The 22693-nt window shown below is 50.9% G+C and overlaps 10 protein-coding genes across 11 annotated transcripts; 6 read left to right on the top strand and 4 right to left on the bottom strand.

The window, feature by feature from the left end:
* Nucleotides 1-1039: 1039 nt before the first annotated feature.
* Nucleotides 1040-2902, top strand: PPTG_05096 (hypothetical protein; the record flags this gene model as incomplete). The annotated part of the gene is made up of 1 exon (XM_008898579.1): nucleotides 1040-2902. One exon carries the CDS (start codon nucleotides 1040-1042, stop codon nucleotides 2900-2902), a length of 1863 nt encoding a protein of 620 aa, XP_008896827.1.
* A 227-nt stretch (nucleotides 2903-3129) lies between these two features.
* On the top strand, nucleotides 3130-4374 carry PPTG_05095 (hypothetical protein). Its single transcript, XM_008898578.1, has one exon. The coding sequence runs from the start codon at nucleotides 3154-3156 to the stop codon at nucleotides 3898-3900; it is 747 nt and encodes a 248-aa protein (XP_008896826.1). The 5' UTR covers nucleotides 3130-3153; the 3' UTR covers nucleotides 3901-4374.
* Nucleotides 4375-4481: 107 nt separating this feature from the next.
* PPTG_05094 (hypothetical protein) lies at nucleotides 4482-5715 on the bottom strand. Its single transcript, XM_008898577.1, has one exon. The coding sequence runs from the start codon at nucleotides 5683-5685 to the stop codon at nucleotides 4528-4530; it is 1158 nt and encodes a 385-aa protein (XP_008896825.1). The 5' UTR covers nucleotides 5686-5715; the 3' UTR covers nucleotides 4482-4527.
* A 393-nt stretch (nucleotides 5716-6108) lies between these two features.
* PPTG_05093 lies at nucleotides 6109-7996 on the top strand. Of its 2 annotated transcripts, XM_008898575.1 has the most exons (5): nucleotides 6109-6248; nucleotides 6320-7053; nucleotides 7116-7520; nucleotides 7591-7668; nucleotides 7743-7996. In XM_008898575.1, the coding sequence occupies exons 1-5, from the start codon at nucleotides 6168-6170 to the stop codon at nucleotides 7969-7971; spliced, it is 1527 nt and encodes a 508-aa protein (XP_008896823.1). In that variant the 5' UTR covers nucleotides 6109-6167; the 3' UTR covers nucleotides 7972-7996. The 2 variants fall into 2 exon arrangements, with proteins under 2 accessions (XP_008896823.1, XP_008896824.1); XM_008898576.1 differs by having other exon boundaries at nucleotides 6109-7053.
* Nucleotides 7506-9121, bottom strand: PPTG_05092 (hypothetical protein). The gene has a single exon (XM_008898574.1). The coding sequence runs from the start codon at nucleotides 9030-9032 to the stop codon at nucleotides 8007-8009; it is 1026 nt and encodes a 341-aa protein (XP_008896822.1). The 5' UTR covers nucleotides 9033-9121; the 3' UTR covers nucleotides 7506-8006.
* Nucleotides 9122-9227: 106 nt separating this feature from the next.
* PPTG_05091 (hypothetical protein) lies at nucleotides 9228-10276 on the top strand. Its single transcript, XM_008898573.1, has 3 exons — nucleotides 9228-9602; nucleotides 9665-9751; nucleotides 9817-10276. The coding sequence occupies exons 1-3, from the start codon at nucleotides 9253-9255 to the stop codon at nucleotides 10145-10147; spliced, it is 768 nt and encodes a 255-aa protein (XP_008896821.1). The 5' UTR covers nucleotides 9228-9252; the 3' UTR covers nucleotides 10148-10276.
* PPTG_05090 (hypothetical protein) lies at nucleotides 9769-11300 on the bottom strand. Its single transcript, XM_008898572.1, has one exon. It carries the CDS (start codon nucleotides 11067-11069, stop codon nucleotides 10251-10253), a length of 819 nt encoding a protein of 272 aa, XP_008896820.1. The 5' UTR covers nucleotides 11070-11300; the 3' UTR covers nucleotides 9769-10250.
* Nucleotides 11301-11414: 114 nt separating this feature from the next.
* PPTG_05089 (hypothetical protein) lies at nucleotides 11415-12539 on the top strand. Its single transcript, XM_008898571.1, has one exon. It carries the CDS (start codon nucleotides 11442-11444, stop codon nucleotides 12459-12461), a length of 1020 nt encoding a protein of 339 aa, XP_008896819.1. The 5' UTR covers nucleotides 11415-11441; the 3' UTR covers nucleotides 12462-12539.
* On the bottom strand, nucleotides 12385-16738 carry PPTG_05088 (hypothetical protein). The gene is made up of 3 exons (XM_008898570.1): nucleotides 16418-16738; nucleotides 16109-16346; nucleotides 12385-16036 (listed from the first exon to the last, which is right to left on the bottom strand). Exons 1-3 carry the CDS (start codon nucleotides 16573-16575, stop codon nucleotides 12554-12556), a joined length of 3879 nt encoding a protein of 1292 aa, XP_008896818.1. The 5' UTR covers nucleotides 16576-16738; the 3' UTR covers nucleotides 12385-12553.
* A 400-nt stretch (nucleotides 16739-17138) lies between these two features.
* PPTG_05087 (hypothetical protein) lies at nucleotides 17139-22662 on the top strand. The gene is made up of 6 exons (XM_008898569.1): nucleotides 17139-18329; nucleotides 18397-18536; nucleotides 18607-18685; nucleotides 18759-18794; nucleotides 18855-19779; nucleotides 19842-22662. Exons 1-6 carry the CDS (start codon nucleotides 17364-17366, stop codon nucleotides 22547-22549), a joined length of 4854 nt encoding a protein of 1617 aa, XP_008896817.1. The 5' UTR covers nucleotides 17139-17363; the 3' UTR covers nucleotides 22550-22662.
* The last annotated feature ends 31 nt before the right edge of the window (nucleotides 22663-22693 follow it).

Raw genomic sequence — 22693 nt, 5'->3', positions numbered from 1 at the left:
TTGCTATGGTTCGACTAAGATGCTTCTTTGAATAAATTAAATCGAGTCTCAATGTCACATTCTCAGTTATACAATCAATTATTAAACGCTCACTTCTTACTTATCGTAGGCAGAGCTTTAATAACGAGCGTAGTTTTGGAGAAAACTTCAGCTAAAACTGATAGAAATACAGTAGCTGTTCGTAAAGGATACAGCCCATCATGCACTCACACCCTAGTCTGTGTGAATGCATGATGGACTTTTCTCCGGGCTGAATGCTCCGAGTAGCCTGGACGCAGGAGAACTGTGTAAATTGTGATTGAGGCGACAACGGCTTTGTTTAGCCATTTTTGCCTTTCGTTTGTACCAGTATTAATATAATCACTTGTACAGGCAGAAGAGGGATCCCAGATAATTCAATGTACCAATTGATCGACAAAATTTCCTTTTGGACAACTTCACGAAGCCTGCATTATCGCCAATGAATATTACTTTACCATGTGGTTTTAGCTTATCAATGCAAAATTGTGAAGAAATGCGATCCGTGTGCTCGACAAACATGTGTATTTCCTCAACCCGTCGAGATTAATCTAAGGGAAACAAGTTGTTTCAAACAGTGCATTTACATTACGTAGCACATGCATCCGAAAAAGCGCTTGGAATGCGTAGAAGAATTTTAACTTGAGATGAGCGAGACTACGTCGATCGAAGTCGAACGAGACCGCTTCTTCGTCTTCCGCCATGGAGCACTGTTACATGGATAAAACCTTACCCTCCCAATGTGTAGCTTCATGCTACAGACCCGTATGTTGACAAGAAAACTCAAAACATCAAACAACTGCAACCGTACCCACACAATTGTATGGCAGCGGCAAGCCTGTGTCCCATCCTTGTTGTTCTCGTCGACGGATGTTGTCTGTTGTTTCTTCGTTGCAGTCGAGTTGAGAGTGCATACAGGTGACCCTTTGATCCCCCGATAAACCAACATTGCACACCATTTTTCGACTCCCAAAGTTTCATTTCCTAATTTCTTTCAGATCCCTCAAGGCGCTCAATACCCATGACTGTCGAATATTGGAGGATAACTTGGCAATTTACACTACTGGTTATCGCAACCGTAGCAGTTGCAACGTCTTCAGCGGAGTCGAACGCCGATCTCCCCAACTGGGTGAGCCCAGTCAACGCATCCGAGTCCGCTTGCTACCGCAAGACGTACCTGTCTACGAAGACCTGCGCTACAGGCTACGAGTCTGACCACATTGCAACATGTTGGGCGCAGTGTCCGCTGAACTATCCTGTCGAGTGTGGAATGGAGTGCATCCCGCAGAGTGCGGACTGCACTTCAGAGGTGCTTACCAAGGTCAAATCGGTGGCTACAGTGGCGCTTAATGCTGCCACAGCAGGAGTCTTTGGACAATTTCTCAAGGCGAGTGAAGCCATCCAGCTCGGCGTCAAGTGCGGTCAGAAACTCTTCACTGCCACAAGCTCCCTTGTCAGCTACGTTAAGGAATTACAGACCAATGAAACTCAGAGCCAGCAGTTGATCAGCTTGGTGAATCAGTCGGATCTCGTTGTGAACGAGCTACCTGCTGCTGTGTACACGTGCCTAAACATCCCTGTCAACACCGACAACCTGGAAACGAGAGCTGAAATAGCTAATGTCGTCAAGCAAATCGTTACAACAGCGATCGAGGATGGCACCTCGTTGCTCAATCCGAGCAACTTCTTTGCATTCATTAAAGACCTCGGTGTCGACGATTCTGTCCAAGACCTCGACCAGGACAGTCTGGCTCAGCTTCAAGATGTCCTTACGTCTGGCGCTACATGCGGCACAAAACTACAAGCGATCATCCACAAGGTGACGCAGTTCGTGGTCGACGCCAAAAGCGGAAACCCAGCCACCACTATCAGCGCCATTCGTCAGGCTTTGAGCGTCTCCGAACTCTTCCTAAGTGATATCCCGGCTGTGACAAATAACTGCGTCCGAAACCTCACGGACGATGCTTTCAGCACTCGCGACAGTCTGCGCACAGTCATGAGCACGATCACGGACGGCCTTGTGGATGGCTCAGTGGACGACGATGGGAAGTCGATTTCGACGGTGGACTACCTCGCTAAGGTAGCCGACATGGGTCTGGACGTCATTGCCCTGTTTGATCCGACGGGTATTGCTGACATGATGTCAACGTTCATTCAGCCGATCTGTGGACCCACGGCGTTCATGGGCGAGATTGACGATGGCTCTTTGGATGATGCACTGGCACTGACGACAGAAGGCTACGCTTTCGAAGGAAGTTACGGCACGTGGAACAAGGTTGGCGATGGCAGTGTGACGGTCATTTTCGAGAGCTTCGACTCGAAAGATGTGACCGTGCATATTCACTCTGGTGGCGACATGGTGGCGAAGGTGGACGTGGGAAGCGGCGAGACCGTAACTTGGAACTCGACGGTGAAGGAACTTCAGGATAAGACGTTGTACATGGACCGCTGGCGTGCGGGGCTTCTTGGTCTACCTGGATCTGATGGTGGATCGCTGCTCATGTGGGTGCCGCACTCGTCCGAAGGAGGAAAGATCGTGCTGCACGTTGAGATCCACGACGAAGACGACGACACCAGTGTGGACGGCAGTAACGAAGCAGGCGTCGAGCAGAAGGATGGTAGTAACGAAGGAAGCGACGCTGAGATCACAACGCCTGCCCCGGTGGCCACCATGGGCGAGGACCAGATCGATCAGTCTTCGTTGTCTAGTAGCGGCAGCGAGGAAGATATTACTTTTCCGCCGACACCGACTGCCGCAGAGGATGATAGTGCTACACCTGCGCCAACCACGCTTGGAGATGGAAGCGCAACCCCGTCACCGACGACTCCTATTAGTGTAGATCCGACCCAGCAGGGCAGCGAGGATTCCTACTGTCAAAGCTAACAAGCGGTCTACTGCTCTTAACTATAAAATAAGAGAGTCACACTTCAACATCCGAATCTCAAATCTAATAATATTTGTCTCATACTGTTGCATTCAATAAATCTTTCATCTAATAATACTTTCCGATAAAATAGCTGTAATTCAAACTCTATCTTTCGATGTTTCTTCATAATGAATTTGTAACCTACAATGTCACGCTGGGGCTCGCCTTTCAATCTTTATAGTATCCAAAACTTGACGCCGTAAACGAGATGCCCCAGCTCATCGTGACCTTATTGCGCGCCAGCAACCTGCCCGTGGCTGACACCTTCATCCAAGGCAGCGCCAGCGACCCCTTCGTAACCTTTCAACTGGGAGACGAGTACCTGCGCTCATCATGCATCAACGAGGCGCTGGATCCAGTGTGGCAGCCGGCTGAGACGTTCGAGTTTGAGGTGCCGCATACGTCGCGGAATGTCGAGCGCGAGCTTTTGATCCAAGTGGTGGACAACGACCGCTTCAAGATGGATGACCTGCTGGGGGAGCTACGTCTCCCTCTGTCCACCTTTGAGCGACGTCCCAATGAGGCTGTCATTGAGACCTACGAGTTAACAGTCCCGGAAGCCTTAAAGTCTGCGTCCAAGTGCCCGGACAAGAAGACGACGATCCAGTTGGACATTTGCTTCGCAGAAGAGACTGATGGACAGAAGACTTTGTGTATTTGGGAGAACGAGGACTATGTGGACGGCAAGTGGACGCCCTCGCACAACAATGAGCGTCGTCACTGGAGCACCTTTGACCTCCAGACGTCCTCCGACAACTTTGACCAGGTGGCTCCGGAAGTCCCCGAGGGTCTTGAAGGGTCCGGGTGGGCTTATTCTACTAAGAAGGGGGACGAACATGGATGGATCTATGCGAGTACCTACACGGGACCCTGGTCGTCGTCCTCGTTCTCTACGAGTTACGCACGTCGTCGACTGTGGCAGAACAATTGCCGTCCTGCAGTCGCCTGTGAGTGAGCTAAAGAAACCGATGATGTTGAAGGGTAGCTGCTGTGAAGAAGAAATACGTGAAGACTGTATTGTTCTCATCAGAAAGAAAGCGAATCAAGAGCGTTGCAACTCGAATCGTATATGAACACATACTCATTCCGTCCTTTTTTTTAAGATGGAACATGGTTGTCACCTAGCAGCTACATCTATGGTATTGCTAACGGTATCCGCACCACTCGATTTCTCTACTCTCACGTCGAGTTGCCGGGTTTTTGATCAGTTCTCTTCTACTCGACTTGAAATTCTAGAGTTAATCATCTAAGCATGGTTTGGACTGTATGCTCTCCTTTGAAACGGGGGCAACTATGAAACAAGTTGAGATTCCTGAAGAGCTTCTTTATCTCGCTACCAACAATTTCACGAACCCTTTGCTTATCATGAAAATGTCTCCTTAGTATTTTGGCTGAATTGGCTCTACAGATCTATAGAATAGAATGCCGCTATTCAGTAGTGCAACAACTCCTCACTTTGCTAGAATGAGGAGGGGGCGGGGGATATGGCGTTCCGCCCCTGACCAGCCATAAGGCTAGAAGCTAAACGGTAGAAAATTCAGTGGGGAGTGTACTATATTCTCCGTAGCAAAGCTCATTCTCACTAAAATGCATACTTTGATACGTACAAACACACCGCGCCATCGATCTCGTACGAGTTGCCGGTGTACGTCAGCAATCCCGTCTGCTCGTCCACCTTGAACACGTACATGTCATCCGACGCCTGGTTTGCCACGATGAGCCAATCTTCATATATCGTGAATCCTCTAGGTGTGCGGCCACGTGTACTCTCCCAACCGAGGGGCGCCAACGTATCATCTACCTCATTAATCGCGTAGATTGCGATCGAGTTGTGGCCACGGTTCGACACGTACACGAACTTACCGTTCTTCGAGAGGTGAATATCCGCGGCTGTGCTTGTGGTGGTGAAGTTAGCTGGCAGGGTCGTGATGTTCTGAATCGCTGGACTCTCCAACAGAGACGTTTGCTGGTTGATCTTGTACACACCGACAGTGTTGGAGATCTCGTCCGTGACGTACAGATAGTCTCCATTGGTGCTCAGTACTGAGTGACGTGGTCCAGATCCGGGTGGACGGTAGACCGGCTCGAGCTTTTTCAGCGTCTGAGCGGTTGTATCCAGCTCGTATTGCAACAAGGTATCACCTCCAAGATCGAAAGCTACCACATGGTTGGAGTTAGGCAACCACCTCGTGCTGTGGATATGACCCGTAGCCTGCTGGTCCATGACGACGCGACTTCCATTCGGGAAAGCCTCGTAATACGTTTCGGGTGCCACGGTTCCGTTCTCATAGAGCGGAAACAGGGAGAGACTTCCAGCGTAGTTAGCGACAGCGACGAAGTCTTCGTTCGGACTGAGCGTGATGTGGGCTGGGGAACCGCCCAGCATTTGCTGCGTGTTGAGGAGATCAAGCTTGCCGTTGGCGTTCAGTGTCATCGCCGACACGTATCCGATACCCGTCGCACGGTTGAGTGCGTAGATCAAAGGCTTGCCGTCGTATTTCTTGTTGGTCGCTTCTTGGAGATAGGTGGGGTTAGTTCCTCCTGTCGCAAAGCTGAGCGGTGTGACCGCCCATTGCGTGAGGGATCCATCGGTGGTGTCTAACTTGTAAGTGTAGATACCCTTGGCCGGGTCGGTGTTTTGCGTGGCTGCGAACAGGATCGGCTGCTTTTCCTGTGCGGAGCCAAAAGTGACACCGGTTGCGACGGTGGCAAGGAAGAGTATGAATCCTGGAAGGTGCATGGTTCTGCTTGAGGTGTTGCTTGAGCTGGGTGTGACGAATTGAAAAGTGAATGACTGAAGTGTTAAAGCAGCCCAGGGTTTCTAATTCACATCATTGCTAAGTCAGATGTTGCACGAATAAGTTGCATGGAGCATCACAAATGGCGTTTCTTGGTTTACTGTTCGACAGCAATGCCCGACACTGCGTCGCCAATGTATCTGATTAACAGAACACTGAAGGTTGAATGTGCGAACATTGACTACATGTAGACCTAGCAGTCTTCACAGGCGGTAGTGCTGCAGATCCTGCTGGCATCCTGTTTTAGAATCTAGAATCTGGAAAACCAAATTCTTAAAGGCAAATCAAGTCGAAGTAACAAAGTTGCGGCAAAAACAGCATTCTTATGTTGCACCAAGACCCAAGTTCAATCACTAACAAAGTCTCACTGACGTCACTCGTGATCAGTTTAACTTTTCTCCTAGCTCGACCGTCCACCCGAACCATGAGTGGCCCCACCATCGCCTTCATCGACTGCTCCGCCGGCATCGCAGGCGACATGCTCCTGGGCGCGCTGATCGATGCAGTACGTCTCAAATTCTCTTCTCTCCGCTTGGTATTTGTCATTCCAATGTGTCAGTCGTGTATCATTCGTAGGGTGCACCACTAGACGAAATCAAGCGCGGTCTCGAGTCGTTGCATGGAATTAAGGGCGAGTGGGAACTCAGCACTACTAGGGTCTGGAAGGGACCCGGTAGCATTGCTGGCACCAAGGCGAACGTGGGCTCCATCTACCAACACAAGGAAGCGGGAGCACCCACGCCCAGCCACGATGTGCAACACGACCACGGACATGGCCACAGTCATAGCCACAGTCATGCTCATGGACACAGCCACACTCACAGCCATGGACATGATGATAACACCCATACTCATGATACAGTGGAGGTGGAGACTTCGGTCGATATGAGCCATGACCACTCACATGACCACGATCATGAGCATGAACACGAACACGCTCATGGTAAAGAGGAAGATGAACCTATGCGTAATTTGGACGACATCAAGGCGCTTATTGCGGAGAGTGATCTGTCGGACTGGGCGAAGGAAAAGAGTGTTGCAGTGTTCACGCTATTAGCACAGGCGGAGGCTCATACACACGGCACGTCACTGGAGGAGATTCACTTCCACGAAGTAGGGGCGATTGACAGCATTGTCGACACTATTGGCTCTGTGATCGCGCTGGATCTGCTTGGCGTTCGTGAAGTACACGCGTCGTTCTTGCCATTCTCTTCTGGAACAGTCAAGTGCATGCATGGAGTTCTACCTGTACCGCCACCAGCTACATTCCGATTGATGATAGGCGTTCCAGTGTGCCCTGCACCAAAAGGGTAAGCTCTTGTTCATCGCACTTTGTAATTGAAGCACTTACAGTGTTGTACTTCTCCTACAGAGCTAAGGGTGAGCTGGTGACACCGACTGGAATCAGTCTAGTCAAGGCGTTGGCGTCCACGTTTGGTGAGCCACCCGCGTTCATTCCGACGCACACTGGCGTTGGAGCTGGGACTAAAGACTTTCCAGAGCATGCCAATATCGTTCGCGTTGCAATTGGAACGAAAATCGACCCGATGGCAACTGAAAAGAGCTACGTCAATCCTGCCGTCTCCTTGAGGTCTGCCGAGTCTACCACTTGTCCTTTTGCAACGGAGAAAGTCGTCGTTCTGGAGACCAACTTGGATGATTTGAATCCGCAGGTAATCGGCTACGTCTCGGAGCGACTGCTGTCGGAGCACCACGCACTTGATGTTTGGAAACAAGCCATTCAGATGAAGAAGAACCGCCCTGGTGTTTGCCTCAGGTACGAAAGGCAGCTTTGTATTAATCGTGGTCTGGTGACTAATTTCTATACGACTTTATCATTTATCCAGCGTTTTGTGTCGCGCTGAGCACGAGCAGGAGATTTTAGAGACGATCTTCCGGGAGACTACAACGCTAGGTGTCCGTCGGTATGTTTTCTATAACTTTCATATTTTGCAGTCAGTAAATTACTAACATAAATTCTTGATGTAACGAAAAATAGTAATGTGATGGATCGTGTATTCCTCTCTCGCAAGTTCATTTGTGTCTCGGCTTTCGGTCGCTCTGTGGACGTTAAAGTAGCATTTTTAGGCAACGAGGCTGTGAATGTGCATCCAGAGTTTGAGCATTGCAAGGCGATTGCAATGGAGCAGAACATTCCTTTGCTTCAAGTGATTGACGAGGTGAAAGCTCGCGCTCTCACTCAATTAAAGACAGAAACACTGAACTGAGCACCACATCAACTCTGAAAGCCAAAATTCTCCACTTATCTCTTCGCCATTTGCCAGGCATTCTTGAGCTCGTGCATCCCTGCGCCACAACAAAAAGCGGCGAGACGACCCGGAATGATGGACTGTATCAGGTTTGCAATCACGTAGGCAAACCACGTGTCGTACACGAGTATCTCGCCGTTGAACATGGCGTCCAACGCCTTCTTGGCCGTGTCTTTGGCGTCCGCTGCGAGTCCCGGCAACGTCATGCACACTGCGTTGTCCAAATCCGCCGTCTTGCTGAAGTTGGTGTTTACCGGTCCAGGACACATACACGTGACGGTAACACCAGTCGATCTCAACTCGTAGCTCAACGCTTGACTGAAGTTGGTCACAAACGCCTTGCTGCCACCGTACAACGCTGCAGTGGGGACAGCAGCCGCTCCGGCGACGGAGCTGATGTTTAATACACGCCCGATCTTACGCTTCACCATTTGCGGCACAATTGCGCGAGTGAGTTTAACCATCGCGTGCATGTCGAGTGTCATGAGTTCGTCGATCTCTTGCTCCTTTAACTCGGTAAAGTCTTTGGTCAGACACGCCCCTGCGTTGTTTACGAGGATATCGATGACCAATTCCTTGTCTTTGACGAACTTGATGAGCTTATTGATACCCTCAGACATCGACAGGTCACAGACACACACTAGGACTTCGGTGGGGCGGTTCACCAGCTCAATCTCGGCTCGCATACGCTCCAATACCGTCTCAGTGCGAGCGGCCAGTACAAGCGAATATTTTTGCTCCGATAGCATGTAACTCATCTCCCGGCCAAGTCCAGCGGACGCACCGGTAACCAGAGCATAGCGCTTGAGCTCGGGGGTCGTGGACTCGAACTTCCAGAGATGGTAGCGAGTCAGAGCCAAGTCTAGACTCGCCATTATGAAGTACAGGAATAGCAGCACCCGCACTACATGCACAACACTCGATGCGTCCACGAAGCCCAACGCGAGGACCAACACTCCCGTCAAATGCGCGGGCTTCCACACTACATTCACGCGCTCTCGACGTCTCGGGGCCGACATTTTCGTCACCTTGCCAATGTGGGACTTGAACTACAGTTCCCACTTGATTGAAATGCAAAACGCAAGATACAGAATCTTTATAACTGTGAAGTATCTAGATACCAAATGAGTAGCTTAGGTTCTTTTTGAGTTATAACTGCTTATATCGATATCAAGAATGAAAGATCATGCGTGGTCGACGTGTCATTTTAGATCAAGCGATCTCCAGCTCAAGTGCAAGATGCTGGACCTGTTGACGTACAAGATCTATGGGGCTCCAGCCTACATGGTGGTGCCCTTCGTGATTCTGGTGGTAGTGTATGTAGTGCTGGTAGTGCGCTTCATCATGCACATGCGCGGACTCAACGTGAGCTTCACGGGTAAGAAGAAGAAGATGGCGCTACTGCTGGGACCGCGCAACGCCGGCAAGACGAGCTTCTTCCACCTCATCCGCGACGGCGAACACGTGGACACCGTGAGCTCCATGAAGGACCAAACCTTCCGCTTCATGGTGCACCCCAAGTACAACCCGGACAAGTTCGACGCAGAGCTCACAGTCGTCGACTACCCCGGTCACGAACGTCTCCGCTCGTAAGACACACTGCTGTTCTCTATGATTGCAATATTTGACAATTATTGTGTAATTTTTGCAGACGTGTGGCGGAATTTTTCCCTGTTACGGGATGCATTGCCTTCTTCGTGGATGCCAGCGACGTGCCGTCATTTCGCAAGGCTGCAGAGTACGATGCTGTACTTACAGCTGCAATAGATGGATAGATGAACTAATACTTGGATTGTTGTGCAGGTTCCTGTACGATATCTTTGCAAACAAGAAGGTGAACGACCAGACGCCCCCGATTATGGTGGTGTGCAACAAGAGTGAGGCTTCTGGAGCTGCCAGTCCGCAGGCTGTGCGTGACGCGCTGGAGAAGGAATTGACGCAGCTGAAGACCACACGCTCGTCATTGGAGACGGAGGGAGACGACGACGAACAGGATTTATCTCAAGTGCCTGTCGGACGGGACGGAGCTTCGTTCGAGTTTGATGTGGACTCGCCGTGCGAGATCTCGTTCGTCAAGTGCAGCGTCAAGGACGCCGACATTCACGACGTGGTGCGCTTCATCCAGCAGCATTAGGCTGATATGCTACGTAGGCATCAAGACAGAGACTATAGCTAATGCACAGCGTCTAGTGGTGTTAGTGTGTGGTGTTATTGTTGCTCCACTCAGTGTTTGGAGTCTATTGACCCAAGTTCGCGATACTGTTACCCAGACCATAGAGCTGCCCGGAGTACTTGGCTGCATTCTCGACGTTGCCTTCGAAGAAGACCTCAACCATCTTGAAGAACGTGGCGGCTGTGAGCAGTGCGTCGGAGCCAGCCTGGTGCATTGTGCCTATTCTCTCCACCTTGAGGTCCTCGGCCAAGCGACTGAGTCCTCCCACCTTGTCGAAGTCCATACCCACGTGTTTCAGATCGTACGTAGCGGGGAAGTACGTGTTCAACAAGTCGAAGAACGTTTCTTCTTCAGCGGGTAGCGGGGCGCAAGTCAGCACCTTGAGCAGGTAACCAAAGTCCGATGAACCGTGGAACGAAACCCACTTGACGTGATCGCCCAGCACGAGACCTGAGGGCACTAAGAGCTCTCCGAACCTGGCCACTTCAATACCCTGTTCTTCGTGCTTGGCAAAGTCGATACCTGCCTGCTTGAGGATCTCGATCGAGTCCTGTGCGTACATGTCCTCGCTGAGACTGAACTTGAAGTTGAACTGCCATACAGGAAGATCCTCCATGTACGAGCCGTCCTCGTTGAAGAAAGCCACACCCAGTTGAATGATGCGTAGCAAGTCCACATTGCAGCGTAGCGTCTGGTATTGGTAGTCCGAGGAGGTCGTGAAGGAGCCGATAGGACGTGCCACTACACCTGGATACTCGGTGTCCATGGCCACGTAGCAGCCCTTCGTCACCACCTCGCGAATCGTCTTCATAGTTTCCTCCAGGTTGCTTTCCCATACGTCGCGAATCTCCACGTCAGCGGGCATGGGGCGGGCCGACAGCATGGCGCTTGGATTGTTTGAACTGGTACCTGAAGTTTAGAAGTATGTATCTAGACAACCAGAAGTCTATAGACGACAGGAGTTACGAGAGAACAATTGCACGTGTCTGGAGAAATAGATGTCGCTGGTGGATGGATCAACAAGAGCACGACACGACCTGTACACGCCGGAGCAGAGCGTCACTTTGTCGCGAAGTTCACCTCGTCTTCTTGTTTGCAAGAATTGCTCGGTTTGTGATCGGACTTAATCGAGACATCTTTCGACCAGTAAAAATTCAGAATCAGATTCTTTTCAGCGAATCAAACATGTTTTTCTTTTGACCAATGGTAATGCATTGAGCTATTGGTAATTGACCGTTGGCCACACATTAGCAAGATGCTGTCGCTGTCGCTACTTGCTGCTAGAGCGCGGCTGCTACGCACTCCCACCGCTACTCATTGTGTCTCCATTGCAGCTCGCTCTGTCAGCAACAATACCACTGCTATTTCCACTCAATTCAACCACCTCCTGGTGCCAAAATCCCGTGCATTTTCGACCATCAACAGTCCAAAAGACGAAGATGAAGAAGTCACGGAAGAACTCAGCGTAGATGAAGACGACGACGAAAAGAACCAACCAATCAACGGTGAAATGAGTCCACTTGAACGCCTTATGCAGCACTCGCAACAGTTCCAACTGGAGATGGAGCAGGACGACGATAATGACAATGAACAAGGCGATAACGCTGCACAGGGACACGACGATGAAGGTGACGACCCGTTCACCAGTGAGTGGAATTTGCTAAACGACAAGCAGAAGAACAAAAGCAGCAGCCGCAGCTCTGGTGTCTTCAAGCGCAACACGTTCCGTCGTCGTGGAAACTCGGACCGTCACTGGAAACTCGGACGACGAGCCGAGGGGCATCTCATCAGCAAGGACATGGACGAAATCGATTACGACGCGGAGCTGGAGAACGTCTGGGATGAGGAGCAACTTAAGCAGCGCAAGTTCCACCAGGCACTACGTCGCGAACAGGATAAGGACCACGTGTGCACCAACTGCGGGGAACGTGGCCACCGTGCGAGGAACTGTCTGATCCCTCGCATCTGCTCCAACTGCGGCAACTTGGGCCACACGGCGCGTCAGTGCAGATACCGGAGGAATCCAGACTCAGTCGATGAGTTCTTGTTGGAGGAAGAAGAGTTCCAACAGAAGAGGAAGAAGAGTCAGAAGCTTCGTAAGAAAGCAGCCAAGGCAGCAAGAAACCCGAGCATGCCGCGTCTTAAGGAGTTGCCCACCAGTGATTTGAACAAGCGCAATGAGAGTCTGCGTAAAGAACTGGACGCCGAACTCGACGCGTATGCTGACATGTTAGAAGAAAAAGATCGCAAACGTAAAGAGGACTCGGAGCAGTAGAGAGGAAAAAGGTATCCGTTAGACGCACAGCTAACTCAATAGCGTAATTGCTCTCTCCTAGTCGAGCATGTCCTTGCAGGTTCATGGTCGCTCTAGTTGGCTCCAAAGCCGCCGCCTCCAGGCGTGTACAGCGTCAAGATCTCGCCTGGCAGCACGTCCACCGTGTTCTTACCGCCCAAGTTAACGGTACGTCCTCCTTGGCGTTGAAGAATGTTGATACCGCGAGCACCTGGCGCGCCGCCTTCCAGTCCGTACGGCTGGAAGGCACGACGTTCCGATAGGATACTGACCGTCATACCCTCGAGGAACTCAATCTGACGCACCACACCGTCACCTCCACGGAACTTGCCAGCGCCACCTGATCCTTCACGAAGGTGGAAGGCACGTAGCAGTACAGGGAAGCGTTTCTCCAGGATCTCCGGGTCCGTGATACGCGTGTTAGTCATGTGCGTGTGGATGCCGCTACGTCCGTTCCAAGACGGACCAGCACCGGCTCCACCGGCGATCGTCTCGTAATATCCGCCCAGTGTAGCACTGCCAAACGTGAGGTTGTTCATGCAGCCTTGAGAAGCCGCACAGGCCCCGAATGCCTTGAGGATCACGTCAGTGATTCGCTGACTGGTAAGCACGTTACCGCCCACGACAGCCGCGTTGTCACTGGGGTTCAGAATACTTCCCTCCTTCGGGAAACGCACCTCAATGGGCGTCAAACAACCTTGGTTCAATGGCAGATCTTCGCCTGGTAGCAGGCAACGCAAGCAGTAGATGATAGCTGAATAAGTCACGGCCGGTGGCGTGTTGACGTTGCCGAACACTTCCGGCCCGGTGCCGGCAAAGTCGAAGACAGCAGAGTTGGAGCGACGGTCGATCGAGATCTGCAGAGAAATCCTCGTGCCGTCATCCATGAAGTCTTCAGCACGCACCACGCCAACTTCCGGTAGGTTTTTCTGCAGCGAGAACTCGTGCAGCATGTTGCGTACTGCGATCTCCGCCGCTTGTTGGATGTAGTTCATGTAGGCCGTCACTACTGGTAGAGAGTACTCGACACACAGCTCGTGCATTAGCACCACACCACGTTGGTTGGCTGCGACTTGAGCGCGGAGATCCGACAGGTTGTCACGCAGGTTACGGGTGCCAATACAAGGGCGTCCTTGATCGTCCACGCGGTCCTTTTGTAAGAGGATGTCAGTGATCTCCTTCTCGCGGAATTCTCCCACCTTACCGTCCACCAGTTTGAAAGCCACGATAGCAGCACCTTCTTCCGACAACGTCTTGGACAGAGGAGGCATAGACCCAGGCGAGATGCCGCCGATATCAGCGTGATGACCTCGACTAGCCACGAAGAACTCAATCTTACCGCTTGTTCGGTCGAACACTGGTGTAATGACCGTGATATCTGGCAGATGCGAGCCTCCAGCGAGCTGTGGGTGGTTCGAAACGAGAACATCGCCGTCATGAAGATCGTCGCCCCAGTATTTCAACTGGTGACGCACAGCTTGCTGCATTGCACCCAAGTGAACCGGAAGATGCGGTGCGTTCGCCACGAGGCCGCCATCAGGACCAAAGAGGGCGCATGAGAAGTCCAGACGCTCCTTGATGTTCACAGACACCGACGTACGGGCCAGTGTACGACCCATTTGCTCGGCAATGCCCATAAAGCGATGCGAGAACACCGACAGCTGAATGGGGTCAAGTGGGACGTCTTCAGAGCGCACAGCAGGCTGATCTTTTGACCCGGTAGCCTCAGTAGTAGAGACCAAGTAGAGATCGCCGCTAGACATGATCTGTACCTCCCACTCGGGCTCCACAACAACCGTCGCTGTGCCCTGCATGATGATCGCAGGCCCGCTGTACTTGGCTCCACGTCTCTCCAATAGCTTTTCGTGGAGGTAGACAGGGATCTCTTTCCAAGCTTTCTCTTTCTCAAAGTAGAAATTGGTCGTCGAATGAGGCTTGCACGGCTCGATCACATCGTCGGAAGTAGCCTTCAACACTGGATCCTTCAAGTCAGGTGACACCGTAGCACGCACACGGACATCGTCAATGAGAATAGCTCGGTTCTGCAGCACAAAACCGAACTCGCGCTGGTACTTTCTGATGAAGCTGGCATCGAAATCGAACGCAGCGAGAGCATCAGCGCTAGTGGCAGGGGATTCGCCCTTGGCACCGACAGGACCGCGAGTCATCACAGCGTTGTCTGTGCCTTCGTACCGCATGTTCAAAAAGTACTGCACTTGAACGTCTTCAAGCTGGAATCCGTCTGCAATTAACTCGTTTACGGCTTCGTCTGCGATCTTGGTAAGACTCGCAATCAACGCCTGCTTACTGTCAGCATTGTATTCCGCAGAAGAGGGCAGCTGCTTGTCCACGACGCTGTCTGCCACGCTCAAGCCGTACGCCGAGAGAATGCCACTGTAACGGTGGATGTAGACCTTCGACATACCCAAAGCCTTGGCGATAGAGCAAGCGTGTTGCGGTCCAGCACCTCCAAAGCATGCCAGAATGTGCGTACTAATGTCGTATCCCTTATTCTGCGTCAGGTTACGGATAGGACGGCACATAGCCTCATTGGCGACGCGGAGGAAGCCCGACGCCACTTCTTCAATCGTGTATTGCGCTCCGTTAGCTCCAGATGAAGCGTTGATCTGCTTAGTCAGCTCTTCAAAGGCTTTCTTGGATCCAGCCACATCCAGCGGTTCGTCCTCGTTAGGACCGAAGATCTTGGGGAAGAAATCCGGCAGGATACGTCCTGTAACCAGGTTAGCATCGGTGACACTAAGGTAGCCGTTCTTACGGTAACACACAGGTCCAGGGTGTGCTCTGACCGACTCAGGGCCAACCAGGAACAGTCCGTTCTTGTAGAATAGTCGAGAGCCGCCTCCAGCCGCCACCGTCTGGATGTCCAGCTGAGGTGCACGTACAGTGACGTTGGCTGTCACACTCTCCAGAACGTGCTCAAATTTACCGTCAAAACGAGATACATCGGTCGAAGTACCGCCCATATCGAAGCCGATAACTGCAGGTTGGACAGCAGAAGCCTCAGGTGGACGCGTCGTACGAGCGTAACCCACCACACCGCCAGCAGGACCTGAAAGAATCGCTCGGTGGCCGTGGAAGTGCTTCATTCGTGCCAATCCACCATCGCTCTGCATAAAACTAATGTTCACCTTTTCCAATCCCTCACCAAAGCCAGCACAGAACGATGCCACATATTTCTTGATCACAGGCGTGAGATAAGCGTCCGCACAAGTGGTGAAGCCACGCGGAACAGCCTTCACCATCGGCATGACCTCTGACGACAGCGAGACTTGTGTGAAGCCGAGCTGCGTGGCAATGTCACGGGCCTTCTCCTCGTGTCTAGGAAAAGTGTACGAGTGCAGCAACACAATGGCTACACTCTCCACGCCGTCATCACGTGCAGCTTGAAGCTTCTTGGTGAGATCCTCGACGTCCAAATCCTTAATTACTCGGATATAGTCGCCACTAATTCCCTTCTCGTCTGTTGGGAGACGGTCTTTCTCATTGTTAACAAGCTGCAGACGCTCATCCACTTCAATTACCGAGTCGTACAGTGTCTGTAAGGTTGTAAAAAGTAACAAATATCAGTAAATCTTGCGGACAACAGAAAATGTACCATCTCAACTGACGTCGGGCATGTGGATCTCCAGGTCGAAGATCTTGGGACGGGACTGGTTGCCGATATACAGCAGATCGTGGAAGCCCTGGGTGGTGACAAGAACTGTACGCTCTCCGTTGCGTTCTAGCAGCGCGTTGGTGGCTACAGTCGTGCCCATGCGGATACTCTGGATCTTGGACGTGTCCACAGGCTGATCCCGAGGGTGCGGGACGCCCGTCATGAGCTCCAGCACGCGGCGAATACCCTCTCTAATTGAAATCGTTAGTGTTGGCGTTAATCCCCTTATTGCTGCGTGATTTAATGGGTATATAGGACGTACCGAGGCGCATCCGGGTAGTTGGCCGGATCTTCCGAGAGCAACTTAATGACCTTGGGTACAACGTCCACGACGTTCCCCTGGGCGTCCAGCACGTCCATCTCGGCATACACATCAGTGAAGGTGCCGCCACGGTCGATGGCGAAGCGGAATACTCGCATGTTCGACGGCTTGGGCTGGTTGGGAAGCTTTGGGTGCGCAAAATGCACAATGACGGTCGAGCTGGTGACGCGCAAAAGTTAAACGAATACTGATTGGCCGAATATCCTGGGATTTGCAGGTCAATACGGAATGTCCGTACCCGTCATCAGCACAAGGACAACATCACATGCATAATGTTGGTTGGCAAAGCTGGAGTCGAGCAGCAAGCGTTGCGGGTTGACTCCGGGACGACGACAGCAGTTTGCGCTGGAGAGTTTTTATCTGCATTATAGCGAGAGAAGGCAAAATCATTAACATAAAGTGTACGATTGTGAATACAGGAATTGTAAGAACCTTATTTGTACGACAGGTTCTTGTTCATCGGTTCTGATTCCACCCGTTGAAGAACATGTTTGACAGATGAAGAGCATGTTGCTATTTAAATGTAGGAAACTCAGATCCGGTCTGATTCGGTTGATTCCTTACAAAACAAAGGAATCAGCCGAATCAGACCAGATCTGAGTTTCCCTACATTTAAATAACATCTGATTCGAAGATGCTCTTAAACCGGTAAAACTGAACCGCTTGAGCAGGATCAGTTCAGTCATGTGCTAAGTACAAGTTTAGAACGCGGCTCTTTCAGCCGATCTCATTCGAAACGGCTGGCATACTCTGCGCAAGTCACGCACGACCTTGAAGAGGCGCACAGCATGTATCATCCGACGATATTCTCGCGTAAATAGCTCACGCGCAAGGCCTCAGAAAAAGATCGGCGTGCTTCCAGCAAAGCGTGAGCTCTACACTAAAAATGCTCAAGCGCTCATCGGTCCGAGCCACGGACGAGGACGCGCCGTGCGCCATCAAAGTGGTGGTGCGTGCCCGTCCGCTCAATGAGAGGGAGCTGCAGGCCAAGACTTCCGTCGTTGTGAGCGTCAGTCGCACTGGAGTCCAAGTGGTGAACCCCATAGTGTTCGCCGACCCGTCGATCCTCGAAGCAGCAGGCTCGAGTGGCACTTCGTTGGCTCTCAGTCCTGCGATCATCACAGCCGCGACTACAACGGGTGAATGCCGCACATTCCACTTTGATCGATGCTTTGGGTCAAGTGACCAAATTGATGTGGACGAAGAGACGCAGAGACCAAATCAGGAACTTATTTTCGACGAAATAGGTCAGTCTGTGATCGAGTCGGCATTTCAGGGCTTCAATTGCACCATGTTTGCATACGGTCAAACTGGAAGTGGCAAGACCCATACAATGGTCGGAGATAAGACTGTTACTGGTAAAGGAGTGATCCCTAGAGTCTGTGAAGCTTTATTTCAAGAAATTGACTCTCGCCGTGAAAAAGAGGCTTTAAGTCAGGAGCAAAATGGCGACTCTGGGGTCAAGAGGACCATTTACACTGCTCATGTGAGTTACTGTGAAATTTACAAGGAGAAAGTGAACGATCTACTGGATACGGAGGGGAACGCGGCGTTGGAGAAGCAGAGACCGTCATTTACGACTCAGACACAGAATGTCGATGCTGAAGCGAGTGTTAACAGACGTACTCTAAAAGTTAGAGAGCATCCGGTTACGGGACCTTTTGTGGAGGGACTCAGTATCCGCTCCGTAACGTCATATGCCGATATTGCGGAAGAAATGCTGGCTGGAGAGAAGCTTCGTACAGTGGCGTCGACGCTAATGAACGCCGTATCTTCTCGCTCGCATGCAGTTTTTACGATCACGATCACTCAGACGACGTTCGATCCGATTTCGCAGTGTGCGAACGAGAAGGTTTGTAGATTGAAATTCTGTTTAAATTGGGTTTTGAATAACTTAGTTTTATGTTGGTCGTGTTTAGACCTCAAAGATTAGTATGATCGACCTGGCTGGCTCAGAGCGTGCAAATGTGTCGGGAACGAGTGGTGACCGACTCAAAGAGGGTGCTATGATCAACAAAAGTCTCACTACACTCGGACGTGTCATCTCAGCGCTCAGCAAGTATGTAATTATTACTTTTCACTATGCTTTGTCTATGATAGGAATACTAACACGAATTCCTATGATCCAGACAAGCTGCAGATAGGATTCCTTACCGAGATAGTACGTTAACGTGGCTATTGAAGGAAAGCTTGGGAGGAAACGCGAAGGTGCGTGTAAAACTAATGCATGCACGACACAAAAACAAATGCAATTATTTAACCGCGTTATTCTGTATGACAGACAACGATGTTCGCTATGATAAGCCCGTCTTCAGACGTAAGTTATTTGTACGTAATTCTCTCTTTAGACCGAGCTAATAAGCTATCAATATGACAGAACTATGACGAGACAATGAGTACACTGCGGTATGCCGAGTCTGCAAAGAAAGTGATGAACCGCGCCGTTGTGAATGAAGACAAGAATGCTCGAATTATTCGCCAGCTACGTCAAGAAATCGAGGAATTACGAGCCCAACTTGCAAGAAAAGAAGGCAGTCCAGACTCAGATCAAGTGAGTGCCAGCATTTCCGCTAGTTTGGTCGAGCGTGAATCCTTCTACGCGGAACTGCAGAAGGAGGTCGAGTTTTTCCGCGCGCAACAGAAGAACCTGACTGAGAACCCAGCATCTCGCGCTATTCACTTAAGCGACAGCCTCCCGAGTTTAGTGAACTTGAGCGCCAATTTGGTCCCAGGCGAAGCATTAGCGTATGTTCTTGTAGAAGGAACCACGCTATTCGGATCTGATCCAAACCCAGACATGACCAAGTACGAGACCGTCGAAGTAACTCACGACCACGATACAACGGAAGAGAAAAACGCAGAAAGCACGGAAAAGTCTCCTAAGCCTAAGAAGCGACATGGTTCATGGACTTCGACGATGTTACGGCGACGTAAAAACTCTTCAAAGAGCGCTCCTTCAACTCCTAGTGGCAAAGCGGGGCGAAAATTGGATGCAGCTGAGATCGCCTTGGCGCTATCAGCGGATAAGCGCTCGGTCATGCAAATCTGTAAACTTCCTGGAGGCGATGTGAGCAGAATTCTACCTCGTCATGCTCGGTTTACGTGTACAAGAGCACCCAGGGATCAGGATGTTGCGAGTGAAGAGAATTCTCTTGAATATATCGTGGAGGTCGAGTCACTAGACCCTACAGCGATACTATTGGTGAATGGTGAGCCTCTGGAGTACGGCAGTGAACATCCCGTGAGGCTTCACCATGGTGATCAAGTTCGACTGGGGAAACCCTATTGTTTCCGTATTCACGGTGAGATACTGTATTTCTGCTGTAACTGGTTTGTAATTGTACTCTAACTTTTACGGTGTTAGTACCTGGACATGCTACATCGACCACCAGAATTGCAGAGGCGGTCGAGCAACCGCCTGAGCTGGAGATTGACAAAGACGAAAGTCGAGAGCTTGAAGTGTTGGTAGAAGAAGCCAATGCAATTTGTACGAAATGGCTGCTAAACACAGAATTTTCGGTTGCCAAAGAGGAGAAACCGGGAACTGTGATCGTGAAGAAGAAATTGGAGGCTCAATGCTGCAGTACTGTGCACTGGGACCGCACGATGTTGGAGTTGAAGCTCCAGTTCTTGCGAGAGTTCGCAGCATCTCTGGAAAATGTGGTGTCCTTTACAGTCGAGGAGACTCCAAAGATCGAGGATTTACAGGATTTACAGATCGCGGAACCCTCTCCTAAAGTCGCTGCATCACGGCGTCCAAGTGGATTATCTGAGCTCGAGAGAAAGCCTTCGTATACTGAAGAACAGCACAAGAAAGCTGAGAAGACTCAACACAAGCCACAGGTCCAAACGACGCCTTCGTTACGTCTTCTAGGCTATGGAAGACTGCATCTAGCAGCTCAATCGCCAGGCTCGTCGGTGTCTTTATCCGTCGCTATCTACGACTTCACTGCAGCGTTTATAGGAAATCTTGAAACGCAGTTGGAAGGGATCTCAGAGGCTGGAAAGAAGAGAGGAATTCTGTCACCAAAAGAGCCAACAACGTCGATTCATCGCATTCGGGTGCATCTTGGTAAGATGAAATTTGACGCTGGGACCTTCGTGTCTGCCTCGAATATTTCTATTACGTTAAAGGAGACGACTACCAAGGCTCACTTGAAGAATCCAGAGAACAAAGAATCGTCTGAAGAAGGCCATGCACCCAAGATCTTCTCAACGCCGCGAGTGCCACCAATGCAGACCTCAAATAACGATAGCGAGTCCACAGAGAGAGATCAAAAGACCTTCTTGATCAACGAAAACTTCGAAACAGCCATCACCGCGAAGAAGAAACAGTTATTTAACCAACACACAGCTGAAGAGGAGTCTTTACTCGTAGAAGTGTGGGGATACGACGTCAAGACTCGCTATTTGGCGCCCCCAACGGATGAGGTGAAGGATGCTACAATGGAGTTTCAGCAGGTGGAATTCTACGTCTCTGTCGACGTCGAGGAGCGGGAAGTGGACGGACTGTATCATTCCGTCGCTGTCAAGCCCGACGGAGCGCTACGTCTCCACGCTAACCGGTCTCGACGACTCATAGTTCGCGTGACGCAGTCAGATCAACAGCCATTCGCGTTATCGGAGATCGTGCACGTTCGCATCGCTGCTCCAGATGCTCCTTCAGTGAATCGAACCGCGTCAATGTCGAGAATGATGGGCAAGACAACACAACGGATGCTGCCGTCGTCTCGTATGCTGTTTGAACATCGCGATCAGTCTGCGTCCGGCGAGTCCCAGTCGCTTGAATTGGGCTCTACAAGGTGGCAAGTGCTTGAATTCCGAGGAGATTGCGGCGTTGATAACCCCAGTCGATCGCTCACCGCTGTTCTACGATGGGATCATGCTCCTGACAGTGACCTGGAGCCGATTAACACAGCGGGATCTCGCTCAACATACCGTCTAGCTATCGCGTTTACAAGTCACTGGTCGAATGTACCCATTGTCATCTCGAAAGGTCTAGTCGCTAAGGTCTGTGGCAGCAATGTGTCAGCCGCGCAGAGGTTTACGCGTGGGTTGGTAGCTTCACGTACAGTGTGGTGGGCCAAGGAGAGCTACAGTCGCAGCTATCGACTGGGAACCTGGTACGCCGCAGACATTATGGTCGATGATTCGTCGTTAGATGACAACCCAGCGAGTGAAAATGAGCCTGAACGTGCTGCCTCATTGAACGACGTGGTGATCGCGCATCACATCAGTGGTTTACATCGACTGGAGATCACAATGCAATTGGAACGTGTACGACAGAAAGTGTGGATCATGATGAATCTGCGTACAGAAAGTGGTGGCACTGCGTTGAATGAGCCTTTGACTGCAGTTAAAGTGAATCTGTGCTTGGTCGAGCTCTTCAAACGGATGGACGATGATGTCCAAGTGTTCGAGTGCGTACAATTCGAGTCATCGGGATTTTATCTTCGTCATTTAAGAAAAAACGACCTGCTCATGAATCTTTTGACTGGAAAATTGGTGGATCTTGGAACGGTGACGGGCGTTGAGAGCTCAGCAGAGAAGTCCAAACACTCGGCGCTTAAGCGTAGAGAGCACGTGATTCACTTCGTGTCGGAACCTACTCAGCTGGTAGGCGGCGATCAACTGGGAGGCGAAATGAGTGGCTTTTTGATGATTTCTCTATCGTATGAGGAGACTGCTGCTGCGGTCGTTGCACCGTTAGGCACCTCAGTGAGATCGAAGACGCCTCCTAAAGCTGGTCAGAATGTCCTCTGGGAGCGACAGTGGTTCGTGTTGAAGCGGCCGTTCCTGTACTCGTACGTGAGCTTCGCACGGAAGCAGCAGACTGGGGTCATGGATCTGTCCATGTGTCAGTTGACTGTAGCCACTTCATCCGAGATGCCGTTCTCGTTCCGTCTAGTGTGTGCTGATGGGAGAAAGCAGTCTGCTGTGTGGTGGCTCCAGGCTTCAACAGCTTCGGAGATGCGAGCGTGGCTTGTAGCAATCGATCCACTCAAGATTGAAGCGAGACAGAGCGTTGCTTCCACGCTATCTGCAGCTGAAATACCGGCACTCACAGCGTGAGAGGTGTCGAGGAAGAAAGAAAAATAAGTAAATTGCATGCGTGCACTCATTCGTTAGTTCTCTAGATTACCTAAGAACAGAGTTGACATCATTTTCCATGACTTTGATTTTCATTTTCAAGACGCTTTGTGTTCTCTTCATGAG

Source organism: Phytophthora parasitica (assembly GCF_000247585.1).
Source record: "Phytophthora parasitica INRA-310 unplaced genomic scaffold supercont2.7, whole genome shotgun sequence".
Taxonomy (NCBI): domain Eukaryota; phylum Oomycota; class Peronosporomycetes; order Peronosporales; family Peronosporaceae; genus Phytophthora; species Phytophthora nicotianae.
Note: the sequence above shows the minus strand (reverse complement) of the source record. Positions and strands in the feature narration are given on the sequence as shown.